The sequence below is a fragment of the Rhincodon typus genome, chromosome 42 (genome assembly GCF_021869965.1).
Source record: "Rhincodon typus isolate 14 chromosome 42, sRhiTyp1.1, whole genome shotgun sequence".
In the NCBI taxonomy this organism is placed as follows: Eukaryota; Metazoa; Chordata; class Chondrichthyes; order Orectolobiformes; family Rhincodontidae; genus Rhincodon; species Rhincodon typus.
The window spans coordinates 9,419,996-9,444,461 of NC_063373.1; the positions used below are offsets into that span (position 1 = coordinate 9,419,996).

Sequence of the window (24,466 nt, forward strand, 5' to 3'; positions counted from 1 at the left end):
GGGAGGGAAGCAGTGGGTCTGGATCTGAACCCAACCTGATAGAAAGAGAGAAACTAGTGAGTATATGAATACTCCAGTAGAGAGGCTTGAGTTCAGAGATGTACAGGTTAGGTGGGTTGACCATGGCAAATTGTCTTGTAGTATCCAGGAATGTGTAGGCTAAGTGGATTAAAATCTTTGTTTTATTGTTTTCACATGTAACGAGATAGGGTGAAAAGTGTTGTTTTACAGGCAGTGTATCAGTGTACCAAACAGAGTGCAGAATATAGTATTATAGCCGCAGGGAAGGTGCAGAGAGAGTGGTCAGAATTAACATTTGAGAGGTCCATTCAAAAGTCTGATAACAACAGGGAAGAAGCTGTTGTCGGATCTGTTCATATGTATATTCAGACTTTTACATCTTCTGCTGATGGAAGACAGGGTAAATATGCCATCATGGGGATAGAACATGGAACAGTACTGCACAGGAACAGGCCCCTTTGGCCCACGATGTTGTGCCAAAATGATACCAATTAAACTAATCTCTTCTGCCTGCCCATGGTCTATCTCCCTCCATTCCTTACTTATTCATATGGTCATCTAAAAGTCCCTTAAATGCCCCTATTATATCTGCCTCCACCACTACCCCTGGCAGTGTGTACCAGACATGTACCACTCTCTGTTTAAAAAAAATTGCCCCTCACATCTCATTTGAACTTTTCCCCTCTTACCTTAAATGCACTCCCTCTATTAGACATGACTATTCTGGGAGAAAGATTCTGTTTGTCAACCCTATCTATGCCTCTCTCATAATTCTTTAAATTTCTGTCAGGTCTCCCCTCAGTCTCCACTGCCCCAGAGAACACAACCTTAGTTTGTCCAGCATCTCCTGATAGCTCATGCCCTCTAATCCAGGCAGCATCCTGGTAAAACTCTTCAACATCCTCTCCCAAACCTCCACTTCTTCACTGTAGTGCGGCCTAACTAAAGTTTTATAAAGTTGCAACATCACTTCCTGACTCTTGTACTCAGTGCCCTGACCAATAAAGGCAAGCATGTTATATGCCTTCTTTACCACCTTATCTACTTGTGTGGCCACTTGCAGGGAGCTATGGACTTGAACCCCAAGATCCCTCTGTACGTCCATGCTGCTCAGGATCCTGCCACTAACTGTGTACTTTCCCTAAACATTTGATCCCCCAAAGTTCAATACCTCACACTTGCCCAGAATAAACTCCGTCTGCCACTTCTTCACCCATATCTGCAACTGATTTACATCCTGCTGTATCCTTCAACAACTTTCTACACTGTCCACAACTCCCCCAGTCTTTGTCGTCTGCAAACTTACTAACCCACCCATTTACGTTTTCATTCAAGTCATTTATATAAATCACAAACAGCAGAGGTCCCAGTACAGATCCCAACGGAATACCTCTAGTCAGGGACCTCCAGTCAGAAAAACAACCTTCCACCACTACACTCTGTCTCCTATGGGTAAGCCAATTCTGAATCCAAATGGCCAGGTCACTGTGGATCCCATTTTCTTAATCAGCCTATTATGAGGGACCATGTCAAAAGCCTTACTGAAATCCATGTAAGCAACATCCACTGCTCTACCCTCATCGATCACCCTCATCACTTACTCAAAAAAATGAATCGCGTTATAAAGATATGACCTGTCCCGCACGAAGCCATTCTGTCTGTCCCTAATTAGGCCATGTTTTTCCAAATGCGCATAAATCTTATCCCTACAAAACCTCTCCAATAGCTTGCCAACCGCTAATGTGAGTCTCACCGGTCAACAAATTGCTGTATTATTCCCATTTCCCTTCTTGAACAGAGCAAAAACATTTGCCAGTCCTCGGCGACTTCTCCAGTGGCTAGAGAGGATACAAAGATCTTGGTCGAGACCCCACCAATCTCCCCTCTTGCCTCTCTCAATAACCTGGGGTAGGTCCCATTGGGTACCTTAATGTTCTTCAAGAGACCCAATACCACTTCTTTCTTGACCTCAAAATGCCCTCGCATAATTAGCATGCTCCACACTAATCTCATTAATCCTCCATGCCCTTCTCCTTGGTGAATACCAATGCAAAGTACTCATTTAGGATCTCACCCATATCCTTTATCTTTGAGTGGTCCTGCTCTGTCCTTTGTTATCCTCTTGCTTTTAATGTGTCTATAAACCGCCTTGTAATTCTCCTTAACCCTTCCTACCAATGACATTTTATAGCCTTTTCTTGCTGTCCTAATTTCCTGCTTGAGTTCTTTCCTACTTTCTCTATGTTCCTCGCGGGCCCTGTCTGATTTTAGCTTTCTAAACCTTACATGTGTTTCCTTTGTCTTTTTGAATAAATTCACAATTTCCCTTGTCATCCAAGGATCCCATACCTTGCCATTCTTGTCCTTCCTCGTTACTGGAACATGCTGGTACTGAACTTTGAGCAATAGGTCTTTAAACAACTTTCACATGTCAAATGTGGACTTGCCTGATAACAGCTCCTTCCAATTAACACTCCCAGCTCCTGCCTAATACTGTTGTAATTTGCCCTTTCGCAATTTGGTCACTTCCCACAAGGTCCTGACATGTCCTGATTCATAGCTATCTTAAAACTTAAGAAGTTGTCCTCACTGTTTCCAAAAAGCTTTCCCACCAAAAGGTCAGTCACCTAGCCAGGGTTATTAGCCAGTACAAGTTCCAGTGTGGCCCCTCCTCTCGCTGGATGTAGCTACATAATGTTTCAAGATACCCTCTTGAATGCACCTAACAACTTCTGCCCCATCTAAGCCACTTGCTCTAAGGAAGTCCCAGTCAATATTGGGGAAGTTAAAATCACCCACGATGAAAACCCTGTTGTTACTGCATCTTTCCATAATCTGCCTACATATCTGTTCCTCGGTGTCCCGGTGGCTGTTTTGGGGCCTATAGTATAATCCCATCAGGGTGATTGCACCTTTATTTGAGCTGTACCCACATTGCCTCAGTGGATGAGCCCTCCAGTATGTGCTCTGAGTCCAGCTGTGACATTCTCCCTGATTAGTCATGCAACTCTTCCACCTCTTTTACCTCCCTGGTCTAAAACATTGAAATCCTGGAACATTGAGCAACCAGTCCTGTCCCTGTCTCAACCAGGCATCTGTAATGGCCACAATATTATAGTTCCGTGTACCGGTCCAGGCTGTAAGCTCATTTGCGTTACCCATAATATTCCTTGATTTGAAATAACCATATTTCAGCCTATCAGTTCCATTGTGTTCATTAATCTGTCCTTGCCTGTCTTTTCTTACTGGTCATACCATCTGCCTTCCCCTCAATCCCTCCATTTGCTGACCTGCTGCTCTGGTTCCCACCCCTCCCGATAAGGTGGGGTTTCAGTCTGTTTGGGATGCTCATCAGAGGGCCGTTGCATACTCGATGGGCTGAATGGCCTCTTTCTGCACTGTAGGGTTTCTATGATTCTGTGAACCAGTGAGTGTGATCTGTATATGGTCTGTGAAAGAATGAGAGCGAGAGGAATCAATGAGTGTCAAAGTGATCCTTGTCAGAAAAAGAGAAGGGGGAGATCCAGAGAGTGTGGGGACTGAAGGCAGTCTGGAGAAGGAGAGAGCAGTGGAGCCAGTGAGTGTTGAAATGAACCTTGTACGAGAGAATGTGTGAAATGAAACACTGACTGTAGAATTGAACCCCGTCCAAGAAAGAGAAGGAAACGAGTAAATATGGAACTAACCCCAGTCCATATGAAATCCAGTAAGTGTAGAGAGAGTCCGAGAGGGCCAGTCAAGGACAGTAGTGGGAAGTTGTGCGTGGAGTCCGAAGAGATAGGAGAGGCACTAAATGAATATTTTTCGTCAGTATTCACAGAGGTAAAAGACAATGTTGTCGAGGAGAATACTGAGATACAGGCTATTAGACTAGACGGGATTGAGGTTCATAAGGAGAAGGTCTGAGCAATTCTGGAAGGTGTGAAAATAGATAAGTCCCCTGGGCCGGATGGGATTTATCCTAGGATTCTCTGGGAAGCTAGGGAGGAGATTGCAGAGCCGTTGGCTTTGATCTTTATGTCGTCATTGTCTACAGGAATAGTGCCAGAAGACTGGAGACTAGCAAATGTTGTCCCCTTGTTCAAGAAGGGGAGTAGAGACAACCCTGGTAATTATAGACCAGTGAGCCTTACTTCGGTTGTGGGTAAAGTGTTGGAAAGGATTATAAGAGAAAGGATTTATAATCATCTAGAAAGGAATAATTTGATTAGGGATAGTCAACACAGTTTTGTGAAGGGTAGGTGGTGCCTCTCAAACCTTACTGAGTTCTTTGAGAAGGTGACCAAACAGCTGGATGAGGGTAAAGCGGTTGATGTGGTGTATATGGATTTGAGTAAAGCGTTTGATAAGGTTCCCCATGGTAGGCTATTGCAGAAAATATGGAGGCATGGGATTGAGGGTGATTTAGCGGTTTGGATCAGAAATTGGCTGGCTGTAAGAAGACAGAGGGTGGTGGTTGATGGGAAATGTTCATCCTGGAGTTCAGTTACGAGTGGTGTACCTCAAGGATCTGTTTTGGGGCCACTGCTGTTTGTCATTTTTGTAAATGACCTGGATGAGGGCGTAGAAGGATGGGTTAGTAAATTTGCGGATGACACCAAAGTCAGTGGAGTTGTGGATAGTGCGGAAGGATGTTGCAGGTTACAGAGGGACATAGATAAGCTGCAGAGCTGGGCTGAGAGGTGGCAAATGGAGTTTAATGCGGAAAAGTGTGAGGTGATTCACTTTGGAAGGAGTAACAGGAATACAGAGTACTGGGCTAATGGTAAGATTCTTGGTAGTGTGGATGAGCAGAGAGATCTCGGTGTCTATGTGCATAGATCACTGAAAGTTGCCACCCAGGTTGATAGCGTTGTTAAGAAGGCGTACGGTGTGTTAGGTTTTATTGGTAGAGGGCTTGAGGTTCAGAGCCATGAGGTCAGGTTGCAGCTGTACAAAACTCTGGTGCGGCCGCACTTGGAGTATTGCGTACAGTTCTGGTCACCGCATTATAGGAAGGATGTGGAAGCATTGGAAAGGGTGCAGAGGAGATTTACCAGGATGTTGCCTGGTATGGAGGGAAGGTCTTATGAGGAAAGGCTGAGGGACTTGAGGCTGTTTTCGTTAGAGAGAAGAAGGTTAAGAGGTGACTTAATAGAGACATACAAGATGATCAGAGGATTAGATAGGGTGGACAGTGGGAGCCTTTTTCCTCGGATGGTGATGGCCAGCACGAGGGGACATAGTTTTAAATTGAGGGGTGATAGATATAGGACAGATGTCAGAGGTAGGTTCTTTACTCAGAGAGTAGTAAGGGCGTGGAATGCCCTGCCTGCAAAAGTAGTAGACTCGCCAACTTTAAGGGCATTTAAATGGTCATTGGATAAACATATGGATGATAATGGAATAGTTTAGGATAGATGAGTTTCAGATTGGTTTCACAGGTCGGCGCAACATCGAGGGCTGAAGGGCCTGTACTGCGCTGTAATGTTCTATGTTCTATGAGAGAGAGAGAGAGAGAGGCACAAATAAGTGTGGAATTGAACCCCATCCAAGAGATGTAAGGAACAAAAACAAAGTTGCTGGAAAAGCCCAACAGGTCTGGCAGCATCTGTGAAGGAAAAAACAGAGTTAACGTTTCAGGTCCGGTGACCCTTCCTCAGAACTCAAGAGATATAAGCAACCATTGAGTGTGGAACTGAACACAGTTTGATAGGGGGCCAGAGAGAGAGAGACAGATAGAGACAAGAGAAGAGTCAGTGTGTGTGGAAGTGATTCCCGTCAGAGAGAGAAAAAGGGACTGCAAAGCCAGATTCTGCAATAAACCCAGTTTGAGAGAGACCAACGTACCAGCGAATGTAAAACCCAACTCAGTCGAAAGCAGGACGGGGGAAATCAGTGAGTGTTGGACTGAACGCAGCTCATGAAAGAGGGGGTAGTTCGTTAGTGTGGAACTGAAGCCAGTCTGAAAGAGAGCAGAACCAAGTTTGTGTGCAACTGCAGGCAGTCAAAGAGAGAAGGTAAAAAGTGGATGTGGGACTGAACCCAGTCTGAAAGAGAAACGAGTGAGTGTGAAACAGAAACCAGTCCAATAGAGAGACATGACCTCTGACTGTGAACGGTGTGCAATCAGTGAGTGAGAGGGAGATCAGTGAGAAAGAGAGAGACTGGAAGGCCAGATTCGGTCGCTAAATCCAGTGTGAGAGAGATGGTGGAAGCAGAGAGTGTGAAACTGAGTCCAGTCCGAAAGAGAGAGGGCACCAGCGAATGTGAGACTGAACCCAATCTGAGAAAGCGAGTGGATCATGTAAGTGTGTAACTAAACCCAGTTTGAGAAGAGTGATAGAGTGATACCAATGATTGTGGAACTGAATGCAGTGTGAGAGAGAGAGAAAAAGAGAGGAACCAATGATTGTCAAACTGAATCCAGTCCAACTGATATAGGAAGCCAGTGTGTGCGCGCGAGGGAGAGAGGTGAACCAGTGAGTGTGAACTGTATCCCATCTGAAACAGAGACAGAGACAGAGCAGAGAGACTGGAAAGCAAGATTCTGCAACTGAACCCTGTCAGAGAGATAGTGTAGAGAAAAAGAGAAAAAAAAGGATCTTCTGAGTGTGGAACCAAATCCTATCAGAGAGAAAACAGAACCTGTTAGTGCAACTAAAGCCAGTCTGAGAGAGAGGGGAACCAATGAGTGTGAAACAGAACACAGCCCCACAGAGAGATTTGAACCAGTGATGGTGAACTGTAAGCATTTTTAGAGAGAATGAGAGAGAAAGATCAGTGAGTCTGGAAGTGAACCCCATCAGAGAGAGAGGAAGAGAACCGAAGGCCAGAATCTGAGATTCACCCCAGTATGAGAGATACCGAGGAACCAGTGAGTGTGCATCTGAGCCCAGTACTAGAAAGAGAGGGAAACACAGAGCCGTGAAACTGGACTCAATCCAAGAGATATGGGAAGTAATGATTGTGGAACTGAACCCTGTGTAAGAGAGAGTGGTACCGTTGAGTCTGGAACTGAACACGACCCAAGAGAGAACAGAACTAGCAAGTGTCAAACTGAAACCAGTCGGAGAGAGAGAGTAAGGAACGAGTGAGTGTGGAACCTGGGGCAGTCCAAGGGAGAGCAGAACCAGTTAGTGTGCAACTGAAGCCAGTATGAAGGAAAAGGTAAACAGTGGATGTGGAACTGAACCCAGTCTGAGAGAGAGACAGAGGAACTAGTGAGGGTCAAACAGAACCCAGTCTAACGGAGAAACTTGAACCAGTGAGTGTGAACTGTATCCAGGCTGTGAGAGATGGAGGAGTCAGTGAATGTGGAAGTGAGTCTTATGATAGAGAGAGACTGGAAAGCCAGATTCTGATAATTAAACCCCATATGAGACACACAGCGGAGCTAGTGTGTGTAAACTTAAACCCAGTTCGAGGTGGGGGGGGGGGGGGGGGGGGGTGGTGGAGCGGGGGGCTGCTGGGGTTACCAGCGAGTGTGGGACTCAAACCAGTCCGAAAAAGTGAGGCGACTGAGTGAGAGTGGAATTGAACCCAGTCCAAGAAAGAGAGGGAATGAGTTAGTGTGGAAGTGGCCCCAGTTCAAGGGATTTGGGAACCAGTGAGCATGGAATTGAAGCTGGTCTGAGAGAGAGGGAGGGAACTGACAAGTGTGGAACTTAGCCCAGTCCAAGAGAAAGAGATAGAGCGGGAAAACCTGCGATTGTCGAAGTGAACCCAGTTCAACACATATAGAAAGCCAGTCTGGAGGGAGAGAGAGAGAGAGAGAGAGAGGTGAACCAGTGAGTGTGAAGTGCATCCTGTCCGAGACAGAGAGAGAGAGAGAGAGATGGAAGGTGAGGATCTGCAAGTGAAGCCTCAAGAGAGATAGCATCAAGAGAGAAAGAAAGGGGATTTTCGGAGAATGGAACTGAACCAAACCACAAAGTGTGCAACTAAAGCCAGTCGGAGGGAGGGGGGATCCAGAGAGTGGAACTGAACCCAGTCTCAGAGAGAGGTGAACCAGTGAGTGTGAAACAGAACCCAGTCTGAAAGAGAGACATGAACCAGTGAGTGTGAACTGTATACAGCCTGTGAGAGAATGAGAGAGACAGAGTGTGTGTGGAATTAATTCCAGTCAGAGAGAGAGAGAAAGAGACTGGAAGGCCAAATTCTGCAATTAAACCCAGTATGAGAGAGACCGAGGGACCAGTGAGTGCGTGTCTGAGCTCAATACGAGAAACAGAGGGGAACAAGTGAGTGTGGAACTGAACCCGGTCCAAGAGGTTGGAAGCTGATGCGTGTGGAACTGAACCCAATATGGGAGAGAGGGAAAGGGACTAATGAGCGTAAAACAGAACCCAGCCCAACAGAGAGACTTGAACCATTGAGTGTGAACTGTATCCAGTCTGTGAAAGATAGAAGAGAGAGAGAGAGGATTCAGTGTGCGTGTGGAAGTAAGCCCTGTGAGAGATAGAGAGCGAGACAGACTGGAAGGCCAGATTCTGCAATTAACCCTGTATGAGAGAGAGATATTGGAGCGACTGAATGTGAAACTAAACCCTGAACGAGAGAGAAAGAGAGAGAAGGTGCCAGCAAGTGTGGGACTGAACACAGTCTGAGAAAGCGAGACGATTGAGTGAGTGTGGAACTGAAGACAGTCTGAGAGGTAAGGGAAACGGTGGATGTGGAACTGAACCCAGTGCTAGAAAGAGAGAGAGAGAGAAATGGGTGATTGTGAAACAAAACCTGAGAGTGAAGGGGGGACTGGAAGGGTAGATTCTGCAACTGAACACAGTATGAGAGAGAGAGAGCGAAGCAGATTGTGGAGTCGGTGGGTCTGAGACTAACTTCAGTCCAAGAGAGAGGCTGCTAGGGAGTGAGGGATGAACCTAGTCCGAGAAAGTGAGTGCCCGAGCAAGTGTGGAACAGAACTCAGTCTGAGAGAGAGAGAGCAAGGGAAACCAGAGAGTGTGGAACTGAAGTCCATCCGAAAGAGAGAAGCCAGTGAGGTAAAATGTAACAAAAACAAAGTTGCTGGAAAAGCTCAGCAGGTCTGGCAGCATCTGTGGAGGAGAAAACAGAGTTAACGTTTCGGTTCCGGTGACCCTTCTTCAGAACTCGAGATAAAAGAGGTAAAATGTAACCCAGTCCGTCAGAGAGACTTGAACCAGTGAGTATGATCTGTGTCAGTGGAGCCTGTGAGGTTAAGATTTATCCGAGTTGGAGAGAGAGGATACTAGCGAGTGCGGGACTGAGACTAGTCCGAAAAAGTGAAGGGATCCAGTGAGTATGGAATCAACCCAGTCTGAGAGGGAGAACAGAATAGCCTTTAATTGTCATGTGCCCTGGAATGAGTACAAAGTCTGTAATGTTGTTGCTTTGGCACCATCTCAGGTACAGAATACTTAAGTGTTTGTTACAGATTTGTACAGAGTACCATAAATAAAAGTTCAGCATTAGAACAGAGAATAGAGAAGTTTTATTTTAAAAACTCTCGATTTTTAGTCTATACACCAAGTCCTTGGGACTCGCCTGAATGCCCCCATGCCGCCCTGGCCTGGGACTTGCCTTAGAGACTCGCCTGGATTCGCCACCATACCTGGAGAATGACCACCGCCCCGAATATCAGGAGAATGACCTCACTGCCACCATCGTCGGCCCTGAATACTGGGAGAACGATCTCGCCGCCTCCTGTCACCGGGAGAACGATCTCGCCGCCTCCTGTCACCGGGAGAACGATCTCACAGCCTCCTATCGCCAGGAGAACGATCATGCTGCCTCCTATCTGTGGGAGAACGATCTCGCAGCTCTATCACCGGGAGAACGATCTCGCTGCCTCCTATCTCCAGGAGAAAGATCTCGCAGCCTCCTATCACCAGGAGAACAATCTCACAGCCTTCTATCACCAGGAGAACGATCTCGCTGCCTCCTGTCACCGGGAGAACGATCTCGCAGCTACTATCACCGGGAGAACGATCTCGCTGCCTCCTGTCACCAGGAGAACGATCTCGCTGCCTCCTGTCGCTGGGAGAACAATCTCGCAGCCTACTATCACCGGGAGAACAATCTCGCTGCCTCCTGTCGCTGGGAGAACGATTTCGCTGCCTCCTGTCACCGGGAGAAGGATCTGCCTCCTATCCCAAGGAGAATGATCTCGCTGCCTCCTGTCACCGGGAGAACAATCTCGCTGCTGCCACTCTGCATGTGGCCTGCTCTCGTTGCCGCGCCACGCTGCCTACTGACCTGCCACAGAAAAGAGAAAAAAAAACAGAAGAAAATGGAGATGAAGCGAAAGAAAAGAGCAGAAGCAAAAGTAAAGCAAAGAAGGAAAGCCAATAGGAGCGGATGTGCTCCAGGCAAGAGCCCACACGCAGCACTGTTACTCTGCCTCCTCTTGCATCAGATACACACTCGCTGGTTCCTTGGACTCTCTCATTTCGGGTTGAATTGCAGAGCCTTCCAGTCTCTTTCTCTCTCTCTCTGACTGGGAACCCGCGATTATGGAACTGAACTCAGTCCGACATATATGGAAAACCAATCCGGCAGGGAGAGAGAGAAGGGTGAACCAATGAGTGTGAAGTGCATCCTGACCGAGACAGACAGACACTGGAAAGCGAGGATTTGCAACAGAACCCTGTCTGAGAGACAGCATCGAGAGAGGAAGAAAAGGGATCTTGTGAGACTGGAACTGAACTCTGTCCAAGTGAGTACCAAACCAGTGAACGTGCAACTGAAGCCAGTCTGAGAGAGAGAGGGGAACCAGTGAGTGTGAAGCAGACACTAGCCCAACAGAAAGACTACGAGAGCGGTGTGTGAGAGAATGAGCAAGAGAGGGTGTGGTATTAGAAGTGTGCAAATGATCCCAGTTAGAGAGAGAGAAAGACCCTGGAAGGCCAGAATCTGCAATTCAATCCAAGAGACCGAGGAACCAGTGAGTGTGTATCTGAGCCCAGTACAAGAAAGAGAGGAATGAGTGTGCAACTGAATACAACCTGAGAGAGAACAGAACTAGTGAGCGTGAAACTGAAGCCATTAGGAGACAGAAAGAGATGTACCATTGAGTGTACGACTGAACCCAGTCCAAGAGAGAGGGGAATCAGTCCGTGTGGTACTGAACCCAGTGCGGGGGGGGTTGGGAGAGAGGGAGAAAGGAACTAGTGAGTGTGGAACCTAAGTCAGTCTGGAGAACAGAACCATTTAGTGTGCAACTGAAGCCAGTCCGAGAAGCAGACAAACAGTGGAAGTAGAACTGAACCCAGTCTGAGAGAAAGAGGGAGAGAAACTAGTGAATGTGAAAAAAGACCCAGTCCGACAGGCTTGAACCAATAAATTGTGAACAGTTTCCAGTCTGTGGGAGCTAGAAAGAGAGAGACCGAGGAATCAATGAGTGCGGAACTGAGCCCCATGAAAGAGAGAGATAGAGACAGAGAGACTGGAAGGCCAGATTCTAATACTAACCCACTATGAAAGACACAGTGGAGCTGGTGAGCGTGAACCTAAACCCAGTGCGAGGCAGAGAGATAGAAAGGGTACCAGTGACTGTGGGACTGAGCCCAATCTGAGAAAATGAGGGGATCGAGTGAGTATGGAACTGAAATTAGTCCAACAGATACAGGAAGCAGTCCGGGGTGGGGGGAGAAAGAGGTGAACGGGTATGCAGCCCATGAGAGAGGGGAGCTAGATAGTGTGCAACGGAAGCCACTCTGTGAGAGAAAGGAAACAGTGAAATAGTACTGAATCCTGTCAGAGAGAGATACAGAAACTAGTGAGTGTGAAACAGAAACCAGCACAATAGAGACTTAAAGCACTCAGTGTGAATTGTATCCAGCCTGTAAGGGCAAGAGAGAGAGGACTCAGTGAATGTGGAAGTGATCTGTATCTCTTTCTCTCTCATTCTCTCTCTCTCTCTCTCTCTCTCTCACATTTTCTCTCTCTCTCTCACTCTCTCTGCCCAACCCCATCTAGGCTCAGTTCCACACTCACTACTTCCTCGGCCTCTCGCATATTAGGTTTCGTTGCCGATTCTGGCCTTCCAGTCTCTCTTTCTCTCTCTTTCTGACTGGGAGTCCCCGATTATTGAACTGAACTCGGTCCAACATATATGGGAAACCAATCCGGCAGGGAGAGAGAGAGGCGTACCAGAGAGTGTGGGATTGAACCTAGTCCGAGAAAGGGCAGAGAATGATTTGAGTATGAAACTGACCCAGTCCGTGAGAGGGAGGAACCCAGCCCAAGAGAGATGGTGGGGGGGAGCCCACGATTGTTGAACTGAACCCAGCCCAATAGATATTGGAAGCCAGTCCAGGGTAGAAAGAGAGGTGAACCAGCGAGTGTGAACTGCATTGAGTCTGATACAGAGAGAGAAGAGTGAGATTGGATGGTAAGGACCTGCAACTGAACTCTGTCTGAGAGATAGTGTCATACGAGAGAGAAAAGGGATCTTGTGAGGGTGGAACTGAACTCAGCCCAAGAAAATACCAAACTAGTGAGTGTGCAACTCAAGCCAGTCTGAGAAAGAGAGGAACCAGTGGGTGTGAAACAGACACTAGCCCAAAAGAGAGACTACTAGAGCCAGTGAGTGTGAATTGTATGCAGTTTGTGAGAGGAGGATGGTGATCCAGAGAGTGTAGAATTGAACCCAGTCTGAGAAAAACAGAAAGGTGAGTACGCTACTGAACCCAGTCCAAGAAAGAGAGGGGAGCCAGTGAGTGTGAAACTGAGGCCAGTCAGAAAGAGAGGAGGAGTTGCAGGTAGACTGGGTGGTGAAGAAGGCACTTGGCACACGTGCTTTCAGTAGGCGTTGGGATGTTATGTTGCGGATGTACGGGACATTGGTTAGGTCACTTTTAGAAAACTGCATCCAATTCTGGTCTCCCTGTTATAGGAAAGGTGTTGTTAAACTTGAAATGGTTCAGAAAAGATTTACAGGGATATTGCCAGGATTAGAGGGTTTGAACGATCGAGAAAGTTGAATAGGCTGGCGCTTTGTTCCCTGGAGCATTTGAAGCTGAGGGATGACCTTCTGGAGGGTTTTTAAATCACAAGGGGCATGGATAAAGTTAATAGTCAAGATTTTTTTCCCAGTGTAGGGGAGTCCAAAACTAGAGGGCTTAGGTTTAAGGTGAGAGGGGCAATCTTTTCACGCAGACAGTGGTGCTTGTATGGAGCAAGCTGCCAGAGAAAGTGATGGAAGCTGGTACAATTACAACATTTAAAGGCATCTGGATGTTACATGAATAGGAAGGGTTTAGAGAGATATGGGCCAAATGCTGGCAAATGGGACTAGATCAGTTTGGGGTATATGGTTGGTATGGACAAGTTGCACTGGAGGGTCAGTTTCTGTACGATATTATTCTATGACTATGACTCTGTAAGAGAGAGGGAGTACCAGCAAGTGTGGGACTGAACCTAATCTGAGAAAGAGAGGGGATGGAGTGTGAGAAACTGAAGCCACTCAAAGAGAGAGAGAGTAGGGGGGAGCCAGTGTTTGTCAAACTGAACCCAATCCCACAGCCATTGGAAATCAGTTCTGGAGAGAGGGGAACCAGTGAGTGCATCCCATGTGAGACAGAGAAAGAGCATAAGGAAATGGGAAGGTGAGAGAGAAACTAGTGGGTGTGAGCTGGAAACAGGCATGACAGAGAGACTTGAACCAGTGAGTGTGAACTGTATCCTTTGTGTGTTTGTGTGTGTCTCTGTGTGTGAGAGAGAGAGAGAGAGACAGGCAAATCAGTGATGTGTGGAAATGATCCCCATGAAAAAGAGAGAGAGAGAGAGGCTGGAAGGCAAGATTCTGCAACTGAAGCGAGTGTCAGGCAGAGAGAGGAGCCAATGAGAGTGAAACTGAACCCAGTCTGAGAGAGGGAGAGGGGAACCAGGGAATGTGGAATTGAACCCAGTCCAAGAAGGAGAAGAAAACGAATGAGTACATTACAAAACACAGTCTGAGAAAGAGGAGAGCCAATGAGTGTGGAAGTGAAGTCAATCAGACAGAGAGAGAGACGCAGGGGGAAGCAGAGACCGTGGAACTGAACCCAGTGCAAGACAGAGAAACTCGAACTACTGCTTTTGAACTGTATCCAGCCAGTGGGAGAGAGAGAGATGTCAGTGTTTGAGGGATTGATGCCCCATCACAGAGAGGAAGAGACTGGAAGGCCAGATTCTGTGATTGAACCCAGTATGAGAGACACCGTGGAGCCAGTGAGTGTGAAATCAAACCCAGTCTGAAAAAGAGAGTGTGGAACTGAACCCAGTTCGAGAGAAAAAGCAGAAACAGTTAGAATGCAACTGAAGCCAGTTTGAGAGAGGAGAAGCAGTAAGTGTATCTGAGCCCATTCTAAGAAGAGAGAGAGAGAGAAACTAATGAATCAGAAACATAACCCAGTCTGACAGAGACTTGAATCAGTGAGTGTGATCCATATCCAGTCTGAGAGAATGAGAGAGAGAGGAATCAGATGAATGTGCAAGTGGTCCCAATCAGAGAATGAGAGAAAGAAAGGAGAACGAGCAAGTGTGGGACCGTACCCAGTCTGGGTTGGGAAGAGGAAGTAGTGAGTGTGAAACTGAACCCAGTGCGAGAGAGATCAAGGAAAGAGGAACTGGAAAGCAAGATTCTGCAACTGAACACATCTGAGAGAAAGCAGTACTAGGGAGTATGAAACTGAACCCAGTTCGAGAGAGAGAAGTGGCAACCAGTGAGTGCATAACTGAATCCAGCCAGAGAGAGAGAAGGAAGCCAATGAGTGTGGAACTGAATCTGTCTGAGAGAGGAAGGGGAACTAATGAGAGTGGAACTGAACCCAGTCTGACAGAGAGAGGTGAACAAGTGAGTGTGAAGTACATCCACCCCTAGAGAGAGGGACTGGAAGATGAGGTTTTGCAACCAAACGCAGTCTGAGAGAAACCAGACTGAGAGAGGAGAAAAGGAGGTACTTGTGAATGTGGAACTGAACCCTGCTCAAAAGAGAGGAGGAATCAAGTGAGTGTGGAACTGACACCAATCCGAGGGAGAGAAAGCAAGGGGAACCAGTCAGTGTGGAACTGAACCCAGTTTGAGAGAGGTACTGGTGAAAGTGAAACTGAAGCCACACAGTGAGAACAAGAGAAGGGACAGAGAACTGGGAACCAGTTGCATGTGAACTGAAGCCAGTCCAAGAAAGAGAGAGAGGGAGATGGACCAGCGAGTGTAAAAAAACTGAGCACAGTCTGAGAGAGAGCACAGTCAGTGTACAACTGAAGCCAGTCAGAGAGAGAGAAAAATTACTGAGTGTGAAACAGATCCCAGTCCGACAGAGAGACTTGAGCCATCGACTGTGAACTGTACCAAGTCAGAGAGAACGAGAGAGGGAAACAGAAAGAGAGAGGAACCAGCGAGTGTGGAACTGAACCTAATCCGAGAGAAAAGGGGCAATCAGTTGGATTGAATTGAACCCAGCCTGATAGAGACCGGGACCAATGACCATGAAACTGAAGTCATTCGGGAAGAGAGAGAGAGAGATACCAGTGACTGTGCGCCGAACCCAGACCGAGAGAGAGTGGAGCCAATGAGTGTGGAACTGAACTCAGTCTGAGACAGAGGGGAACTGATGAGTGTGGTATTGAACCAGTGAGAGAGAGAGGTCGGAACCAGTGAGTATGTACCTGAAGATAGTCGGAGAGATTGGGAGAGGTGGGAACCAGTCTGACAGAGAGGGAGGGCAGCCAGCAAGTGCAGAACTGAACCTACTCCTGGAGACAGAGAGGGGCAGTTGTGAATGTGTGGAACTGAATGCAGCATGAGAGACAGAGAGACTTGAACCACTGAGTCCAAACTGTATCCACTTGGAAAGAATGCAGTCCGAGAGAGGGTAACTAGCGAGTGTGGAACTGAACCCAGCCTGAGACAAACTGGTACGGATAATTTAAAACTGAAACCAATCCGAGAAAGAGGCGAACTAGTAAGTGTGGAACTGAATGCGGTCTGAGAGAGAGAGGAGCCAGTGATTGAGACTGAACCCAGTCTCAGAGAGAGAGAGAGAAGAGAAGAGGGAACCAGTGAATGTGGAAGTGAATCTCACTGTGAGAGACAGAGTTGTGAACCAGTGAGTGTAAACTGCATCCAAGCTGAGACAGAAAGAGGAACCAGTGAGTGTGAGACTGAGCCAAGGCTGAGAGAGTGAGGGGAATGGAATGAGTATGTGTAGAACTGGTCGCAGTCTGAGAGTTAGAGAGGGACACTTGACTGTGTGGAACTGAAACCAGTCGGGGAGAGAGAGAGGAGCCAGCGAGAGTTGACCTGAACCCAAATTGAGAGAGGGAAATGAACCAGAGAGGTTGGAATCGAACCCAGTCTGAGAGAGAGAGAGAGAAAGCGAGGAATCAGTCAGTGTGGAACTCAACCCTGTCAGAGAGAGAGAGAAAAAGACTGGAAGGTGAGATTCTGCAACTGAACCCAATCTGAGAGAAAGAGGGGAACCAGTAAGTGTAGAACTGAATCCGGTCCGAGAGAGTAAAAGTGGGACTCGAGAGTTTGGGACTGAATCCAGTTCAAAAGAAAGAAGTAACCCAGTGACTGTGAACTGCATCCAGTCTGAGAGAGAGGGGTGGGGGTGAACCTGAGAGTGTGGGACTGATCTCAAGTCAGAGAGAGAAAGAAACTGGAATATAAGATTCTGTAAACGAATCCAGCCTGAGGGAGAGCGAGGAACCAGTGACGGTGAAACTGAACTCAGTCCAAGTGAGAGAGAGATAGCGAGGGGATGCATTCAGTCTCACGCTTCCTGGCCCCTCCCTCCCTCTCTCTCTTTCTCTCTCTCTCAGACTGGGTTCAGGTTCGGAAGGTGAGCCCGGGAGAAAGATTTGTTGGTATCCAGCGAGGCAATCTTTTGAGTCTGATTTTGGTCGTGGGTAAAATAACAGTTTTGAGCTTTTGGTACAACAGCTGTGGAAAGAACGTCCTCTGCCTTCGGAGTGACAGCTCTTTGTCAATTCCTTCCACAGGGCACTAGAACGCGAGACTATGGAGAAGGGCAAGTCGGCACAGCCGTCACCGTGCCCCAATGCTGCCAATTGCCAATTGGACTCGGCACGCCCTGTTTTCCCCCGATCCCTGAAAGCTGGCGAGGGTTTTGTGTGCACCGTCTGCGGGAAGCGGTTCAAGACCCTGGTGTGGATGGAGAAGCACCGCGACACGCACACGCGGGGCCGCGTGTTCCAGTGTTCCGACTGCGGCAAGAGTTTCAACCAGCTGCACAGCCTGAGGAACCATTGCAACCTGCACAGCCACGAGAAGCCGTACACGTGCTCTATCTGCGACCGCACCTTCAGCGGCTCTGACAGCCTCATGATGCACAAGTGCGCGGATGCCGGCGAGCAGCCCTACAAGTGCGGGGTCTGCGGCAAGGGCTTCAGCTACCCGTCCAAGCTGGAGACCCACTGGCGCAGCCACACCGGCGAGCGGCCCTTCAGCTGCTCGGTGTGTGGCAAGCGCTTCACCCAGACGTCCAACCTGCTGACCCACCAACGCATCCACTCGGGCGAGCGGCCCTTCACGTGCTCGGTGTGCGGTAAGGGCTTCACCGGTTCGTCCAACCTGCAGATCCACCAGCGCACGCACACCGGCGAGCGGCCTTTCAACTGCACGCTGTGCGGCAAGGAGTTCACCCAGGCTTCCAGCCTGCTCACCCACCAGCGCATCCACACCGGCGAGCGGCCCTTCACCTGCTCCATGTGCGGCAAGGGCTTCACCCGCAGCTCCCACCTGCTCACCCACCAGCGCATCCACACCGGCGAGCGGCCCTTCACATGTGGCGTCTGCGGCAAGGGCTTCACCCGCAGCTCCCACCTGGTCACCCACCGGCGGGTGCACACCGACGCCCGGCCCTTCAAGTGCCCCGACTGCGGCAAGACCTTCAAGGGCTCGGAGGAGCTGGTCAAACACCAGCGGGTGCACACCGACGAGCGGCCCTGCGGCTGCCCGCTGTGCGGCAAGCGCTTTCGTCAGCTTTCCCACCTGCTGACCCACCAGCGGGTGCACACCGGCGAGCGGCCCTTCGCCTGCCCCATCTGCAACAAGGAGTTCACCCAGTCCTCCCACCTGCTGCGACACCAGCGGCTGCACGCCGGTGGGCAGCGGCCCTTCATCTGCTCCGCCTGCGGCAAGGGCTTTGCCCAGTGGCCGGAGCTGCTGGCCCACCAGTGCGCGGTGCCTGGTCAGCCGCAGCCAGCCTCCGAACCCGTGGTGTACGTGCAGTTCCAGGTGTAGGGCGGCCTGTCCCTCCCTCCTACCAACCTCTCTGGTTCACCCCCACCCCACCACCACCACCACCAACCCCGCTGCACCAACCATGTGTCGGGGGAGAGGTGACACTGGGCACCCACTTCCTAACCCCCGGCACGCTGCCTCTCTACGGCACCCAGAGCCTCGTAGCAATGCCACCTCCCGGGGCTTTCTCCAGGGCACAAAGCCAGAAGTGGTGGGGTGGGAGGGCTGTTGGTGGTGGCCCGAGAGTGCCCTCTGCGAGAGGCATTTGGTCGTCTGGGGTGGGCATAGCTGAGCACCAGGGGGCCCAGGCTGGCGGAGGGGCCCGACCAGGCACCCCCCCCTTGTCCTTGTCCCCTCCCCCTGCCATCCGCCCCCCTCCCCGCTACCCACCCGAGGGAAGGCGTAAAGGTGCAGGGGGTGGAAGGAGAGACGGGTGTACGGCAGAGAGGTGGATCGGCAGCAGAGGGAGCTGGAGGGAGGCAAGTAAGTGCGGCCGCCATTGGACAGGGAAGGTGTGGAAGAACTGAAACCTGGGGATTAGGAGGTCAGTCACAATGAGCGATTGCTCTGCAAGAAGTGGGGTTCTTCTGCAGACCCTTCACCAGCTAGTGCCTCTACGGCTAGGCTTAACGTCGACCCCGGAAGGGAAGGGTGGGCCGGGTTGGGGTGGGATGGGTGGCTTGCAGTGCAGAGGTAGAAAGACAGGTGAAGGTGGAGGGGCTGCAGGGAGGAGATACTCTGGAGAGCATTCGGGCGACCTGGTTCCTTCTGTAGTTTTATAGACAAGAGAATCGCCGCAGCTCCAGCTCATACCGGTTCCAGGGTCCATCTTCCTCCACCGCCCCCTCCTGGGCCGTCAACAGGGTCTTTTTTTTCCCCTCCTCCCTCCCTCTCGGCAACAGCCACAACAGGTAAACGAAGCGCTGGTTTCAACGGTTGGAGGAGGAGCAGGTGTTATGTCATTTGGGGGAGGTGGGGGTTTCAATGAATCCCTGCAGGAGCAAGGCACCCTCATCCTTTGGAAGGCTGCAATCTAACCACCCACCACGCCCAGCCCTGCGCCCACGGAGCATGTCCACACACAGCGGGGGTTTCACGTGGCCAGGGGGTTTCATCCCCAACTGGGTGAGGAAGTGACAAAATCTCCGAAAGTGACCCGTGCTCCCCTGAGTTGTCGGGTCAGTTGCCATAGCGAAGTCCCCAGCTCAGGGCTTCAAAACGAGGCCCATGTTTTCTCCCAGCTGATCCCGAAAAACTCTCAAAATGCCCTTCTCCGCCCGCATGATTTGTAAATGGCACCAGACTGTCTACAGGCAAGTGTGGGTGTAAACCAGCCGGACTGTCCCAGGGACAGGGGGAAAGTGGCTGCCGCTCCCCAGAAACAAGTAATTTGAGGGTGAGTGGGATGGAGAAGACAGCGCTGAGGGCGAAGTTGAAGTTTACACAGAGAGACGAAGAGGATGCTAAGGGTGAGACAAAAGTGAACACAATATGTGAGACCGATGGAACTTAGAGGAACCACTGAGAGTTTTGGATCACTAGGTGCCGGACCTCACTTCTGACTCCACTCCCCTGCGAGTGTCCGGCTCCAGAAAGGTGAAGGGAGAGGGGAGAGATGTTGGTGTGTGAAGAATAACCACGCAAGAGGATTTGTGCTGCTGGAGACTGCCTGTGATGGAGGAGAGGAGGTGAACTCCTGGTGGCGGTCCATCCTGAAAAGGTCCTTAACCCACCAACTGGACCGAGAGATGGGCAGAATGCGGCCGCTTTCTCTCAAACACTCCATGAGAAAAACGCCTGTTGAGCAGCCAGGAGGCGTGAGAGAGAGGCCTTTAGGCCGGTATATATTACTGTAGGTGAATAGCTCAGTGGAGCTGAGAAAAGGATAGTTGGCTCCAGTCAGGGAAGCGTTGTAGGTCGTAGTGAACACACTGTGGGCTGTTGTTAGATGTAGGCCTATAAACATCTACTGTGGAAGGAGAGGACAACATACAAACAACCGGTCGACGGGAGATGTCAGTCGTATATCAGTATATTCAGAATACACTTGGGATACAAGTTCTGACATGTTTAGATTAGGGACAAACAAATGCACGGATCAAAGGACACGTGCAAAGAGGAATGGCCTCATCTGGGGACAGTCTGATTTGTGTTCTTAATACCCTGGGGCTGTGAGGAGGGGTTTGGGAGGAGAGAACAAAAGAGGGGAGGCAATGTTTGGGTGAGGTTCCCATGATCTCCTGATGAGAAAAGGCACACTCTAGGTGCCAGCCGGCTACAATCAGGCACTGCTACGTGCCAGGCAAGAATCTCCAACTGGCTTTGTCCCATCAGCTCACCTGACATTTCCTTTCCAGATCTCTCTCTCCCTCTCTCTCTCTGCGGAAATCTGACTAGTTTCCAGTTGTTTGGTATTCAGTGCTGAGAGTTCACTTGATTTGAGCGTTCGTGTACTCTCAATCACTATACTATTTGTAAGTATATAGACGTATAGATTGCTTGTACTTTCTGTCTGTCCAATAAAAACCAACACGTTGATTTATCTTGGACTTTGGAACTTGCACAATGTGGATCAATTTTGCTGAGCAGAGGTTTACAATATGGGTCTTCTGAGGGAGGGCAGAGAGGGTAGACACGAGACAGGATTGTAGCGGAAATAAATACTGTATCACAGATTCGTGGAGTATTTTTGCAGCATGGAGAAAGGCGCTATGGCCTATCGTGTCCATGTCATAGATTTATACGGGAGAGTAAAGCCGTTTGGCTCATCGAGTATGCCACGTAACTACCATTAAAAGTGAGATAACCCCTATTTCCTGCACTTGTCTTATATCCATGTTATGATATTTGAAGTACTCATTTAGATATATTTTAAAGGTTGTAAGGTTACCAGCCTCCACCACTTTCCCATGCAGTGCATTCCAGATTCCCATCACCTGCTGAGTGAAAAAGTTTTTTGCCAAATCCCCTCTGAATCTTCTGCCCCTTACCCTATAACTGTGTCCACTCATGATTGACCAGTCAACCAAGGGGAGCAGCTGCTCTCTATTCACTCTGACCATACCCCTCATATTTGTATACACCTCAATCATGTCCACCCCCCTGTCTTCTCTGCTGTAAAGAAAACAATCCAATATCTGGTGCCAAATATCCACCTATCCTAATCCCCATTTCCCAGCATTTAGCTCCATGGCCTGGTATGTTGTACTGTTTCAAGTGTTCATTTCTCAAGGGTTCCTACTTCTATCAGTTTTTAAAGTAGTGAATTCCAAATACCCACCACTCTGTGGGTGAAAAATGATTTCCACAAATTCCCTTTAATCCTCCTGTTCGTAACCTTTGGTTATTGGTCCCTCTACTGAAGGCTGAGGTTTCTCCCTACGTACCCTGTCTATGCCCCTCAGAACTTTGTACAGCTTCCTCATACTTCTCCTCAGCGTCTCTGCTCGAGGGAAAACGACCCCAGCCTTACCTAGTCTGTTAAAAGCTGAATTGCTCCATCCTAGACAGCATCCTGTTGAATCTCGTCTGCACTTCTCTAGTGCAATAATCTCTTTCCTATAGTGTGGTGACAAGAACAGTGCACAGTACTCCACCTGTGGCCTAACTAACATTGTACACAGCTCCATTGTAACCTCCTTGTTGTTGTATTCAGTGCTTTGACTAATATGGGGAACTGGCCGAAATGACTTCTTAACCACCTTATCTACCTGTCCTGCTGCCTTCAAGGACATATAGGCCAGGTAAAACATCATCCCTGCATCTAGTCTGTCCAACCCTTTCATATTCTTATTTATTTCAAATAGATCCCCTCTTGTTCTTCTAAACTCCAGTGAATACAGGCCCAGTAATACAGTCAGAGAGATGTACAGCACAGAAACAGACCCTTCAGTCCAACTCATCCATACTGACCAGATATCCTAAATTAATCTAGCCCCACGTTTGGCCCATATCCCTTTAAACTTTTCCTATTCATGTTCCCATCCTGATGCCTTTTAAATGTTGTAATTGTACCAGCTTCCGCCACGTCCTCTGGCAGCTCGTTCCATACATGCACCTTCCTCTGTGTGAAAAAGTTACCCCTTAGGTCCCTTTTAAATCTTTCCCCTCTCACCTTAAACCTATGCCGTCCAGTTTTGGACTCCCCAACCCTGGTGAAAAGACCATGGCTATTCACCCTATCCATGTCCCTGATGATTTTATAAACCTCTATAAGGTCACCTCGGCCTCTGATGCTTCAGGGAAAACAGCCCCAGCCTATTCAGCCTCTCCCTGTAGCTTAAAATCTCCAACCTTGGCAACGTATTTGTAAATCTTTTCTGAAATCTTTCAAGTTTCACAACATTTTTTCTATAGCAATCAAACCAATCTTGTCCTGTTATCCCCAAAATCAGCAGAGTGAACATCCACTGCAGTCCCTCCATGACAACGTGTATCCTTTCATAGGTAAGGGTTCCAAAACTGCATGTGATACTCCAGATGTTGTCCTCCCAGGCCCAGCACAGCTGTATTTAAATCTTTTTCCATTGAAAACTAGGAGCCCAAATTGGAAGGAGTAGAATGCACAACCTACATGAGTGATGGCCAGGTCATTGACAGTCAAGAGTCCCATATATTGTGTTGGGGGAGAGATCTTGGACCAACAGCAGGTAAGTCTGGAACCTTTAGTGGTGTAACAGGGAAGAGGTCTTGCTGAAGGAGACATCAGGAACTGAATGAAACAGTAGCATCAGCGGACTCACTGGCAGAGAGTAAACACTGGGAGGATTAATCAATGGTGACAGGATGGCTGTGGGAGGTGTGGGTTAGAAAGCACAAATGGCTGACAAGAAAAGGGCAGGTTTGGCTGGGAAGTCTTACAGGGAGGGGCTAAATCGAAAACTGAGCTTGCAAAAAGAGGGGCAGCTCAGTGGTTAGCATCCCTGTCTCACAGCGCCAGGGACCCAGGTTCAGTTCCACCCTCGGTGACTGTCTGTGTGGAGTTTGCACATTCTCACCCTGTGTTTTGTGTGGGTTTGGTCTTGGTTTCCTCCCACAGTCCAAAGAGATGCAGTCTAGGTGGATTGGCCATACTAAATTGCTTCTAGTTTGCAGGCTAGGTGGGTTAGCCTTGGGAAATGCAGGGCGACAGTAATAGGGTAGGAGGTGGGTCCAGGTGGGATGCTCTTCAGAGAGTTGGTGTGGACTCAATGGGCCAAATGGCCTGTTTCCACACTGTAGGGATTCTATGAGATCAAAATAATTCAAATTTCCTAATAATTTTTTTTTTATTAATTCACAGGATAAGGGCATTGCTGGCTAGGCAGTGTTTATTTCCCATCCCTAATTGCCCAGAGGGCAGTTCAGAGTCAACCACATTGTTGTGGGTCTGGGGTCAGATGTAGGCCAGACCAGATAAGGATGGCAGTTTCCTTCCCTAAAGGCCATTAGTGAACCAAATGGGTTTTTCCTGACAATCGATTCATGGTCAACATTAGATTCTTAATTCTAGATATTTATTGAATTCAAATTCCACCATCTGCCATGGCAGGATTTGAACTTGGGTCCCCAGAACACTATCTGCATCTCTGGACTAACAGTCCAGCAACAATACCTCTAGGCCATCATCTCCCCTGCTATGCAATTTATAGAACTTGCACATTTATATTTCTGTTTTATTTGTAGAGCGATGAGTAATGTGTGAAACGTTGTCAGGGTGAGCCAGATGTATCCAAATTTGAGCTTTCAGTAAACATACATGTATGCATACACAGTTATGCAGGTTTTATATATATCCTATATACATAATATATATACACATATACATGCATATGTATGTGTGTACATATACTTACATTTATATAAGCACGTACACATTTGTTTTTATAGAGATGCATTTATATTGATTCACACATGCATATTTATTTAAATACGTACTCCCATTAATTAAAAATGCACATACATTTTACATCCACACATCTTCATGTATAGTGTATACATACAAGCATATACATTTTATATGTATATACATGTGCACATTTGTGTACATATATATTTATGCTAATATATGCACACATTTCTATACATATTTAAGTACGTGCCCATTAAAACACATGGTGCTGGCATGTACATATTCATGTACACACATATTCATTTATACATGCTGATATACATATGTAAATATCCATACATATTTACACATGCTTATACACAGATTAATATATACACACATTTGTAAAAATGCACATTTATACA

The 24,466-nt window shown here is 48.3% G+C and overlaps 1 protein-coding gene across 1 annotated transcript in view; it reads left to right on the forward strand.

Moving 5' to 3' along the window:
• Nucleotides 1–24,466, forward strand: part of LOC109924471 (zinc finger protein 271-like) — a 92,704-nt gene that overhangs the window by 37,043 nt on the left and 31,195 nt on the right. Inside the window, exons 4-5 of the mRNA XM_048619402.1 lie at nucleotides 16,969–18,229; nucleotides 22,770–22,881. Coding sequence (XP_048475359.1) covers nucleotides 16,969–18,229; nucleotides 22,770–22,881 — 1,373 coding nt within the window. The remainder of the gene's footprint in view (nucleotides 1–16,968; nucleotides 18,230–22,769; nucleotides 22,882–24,466) is intronic.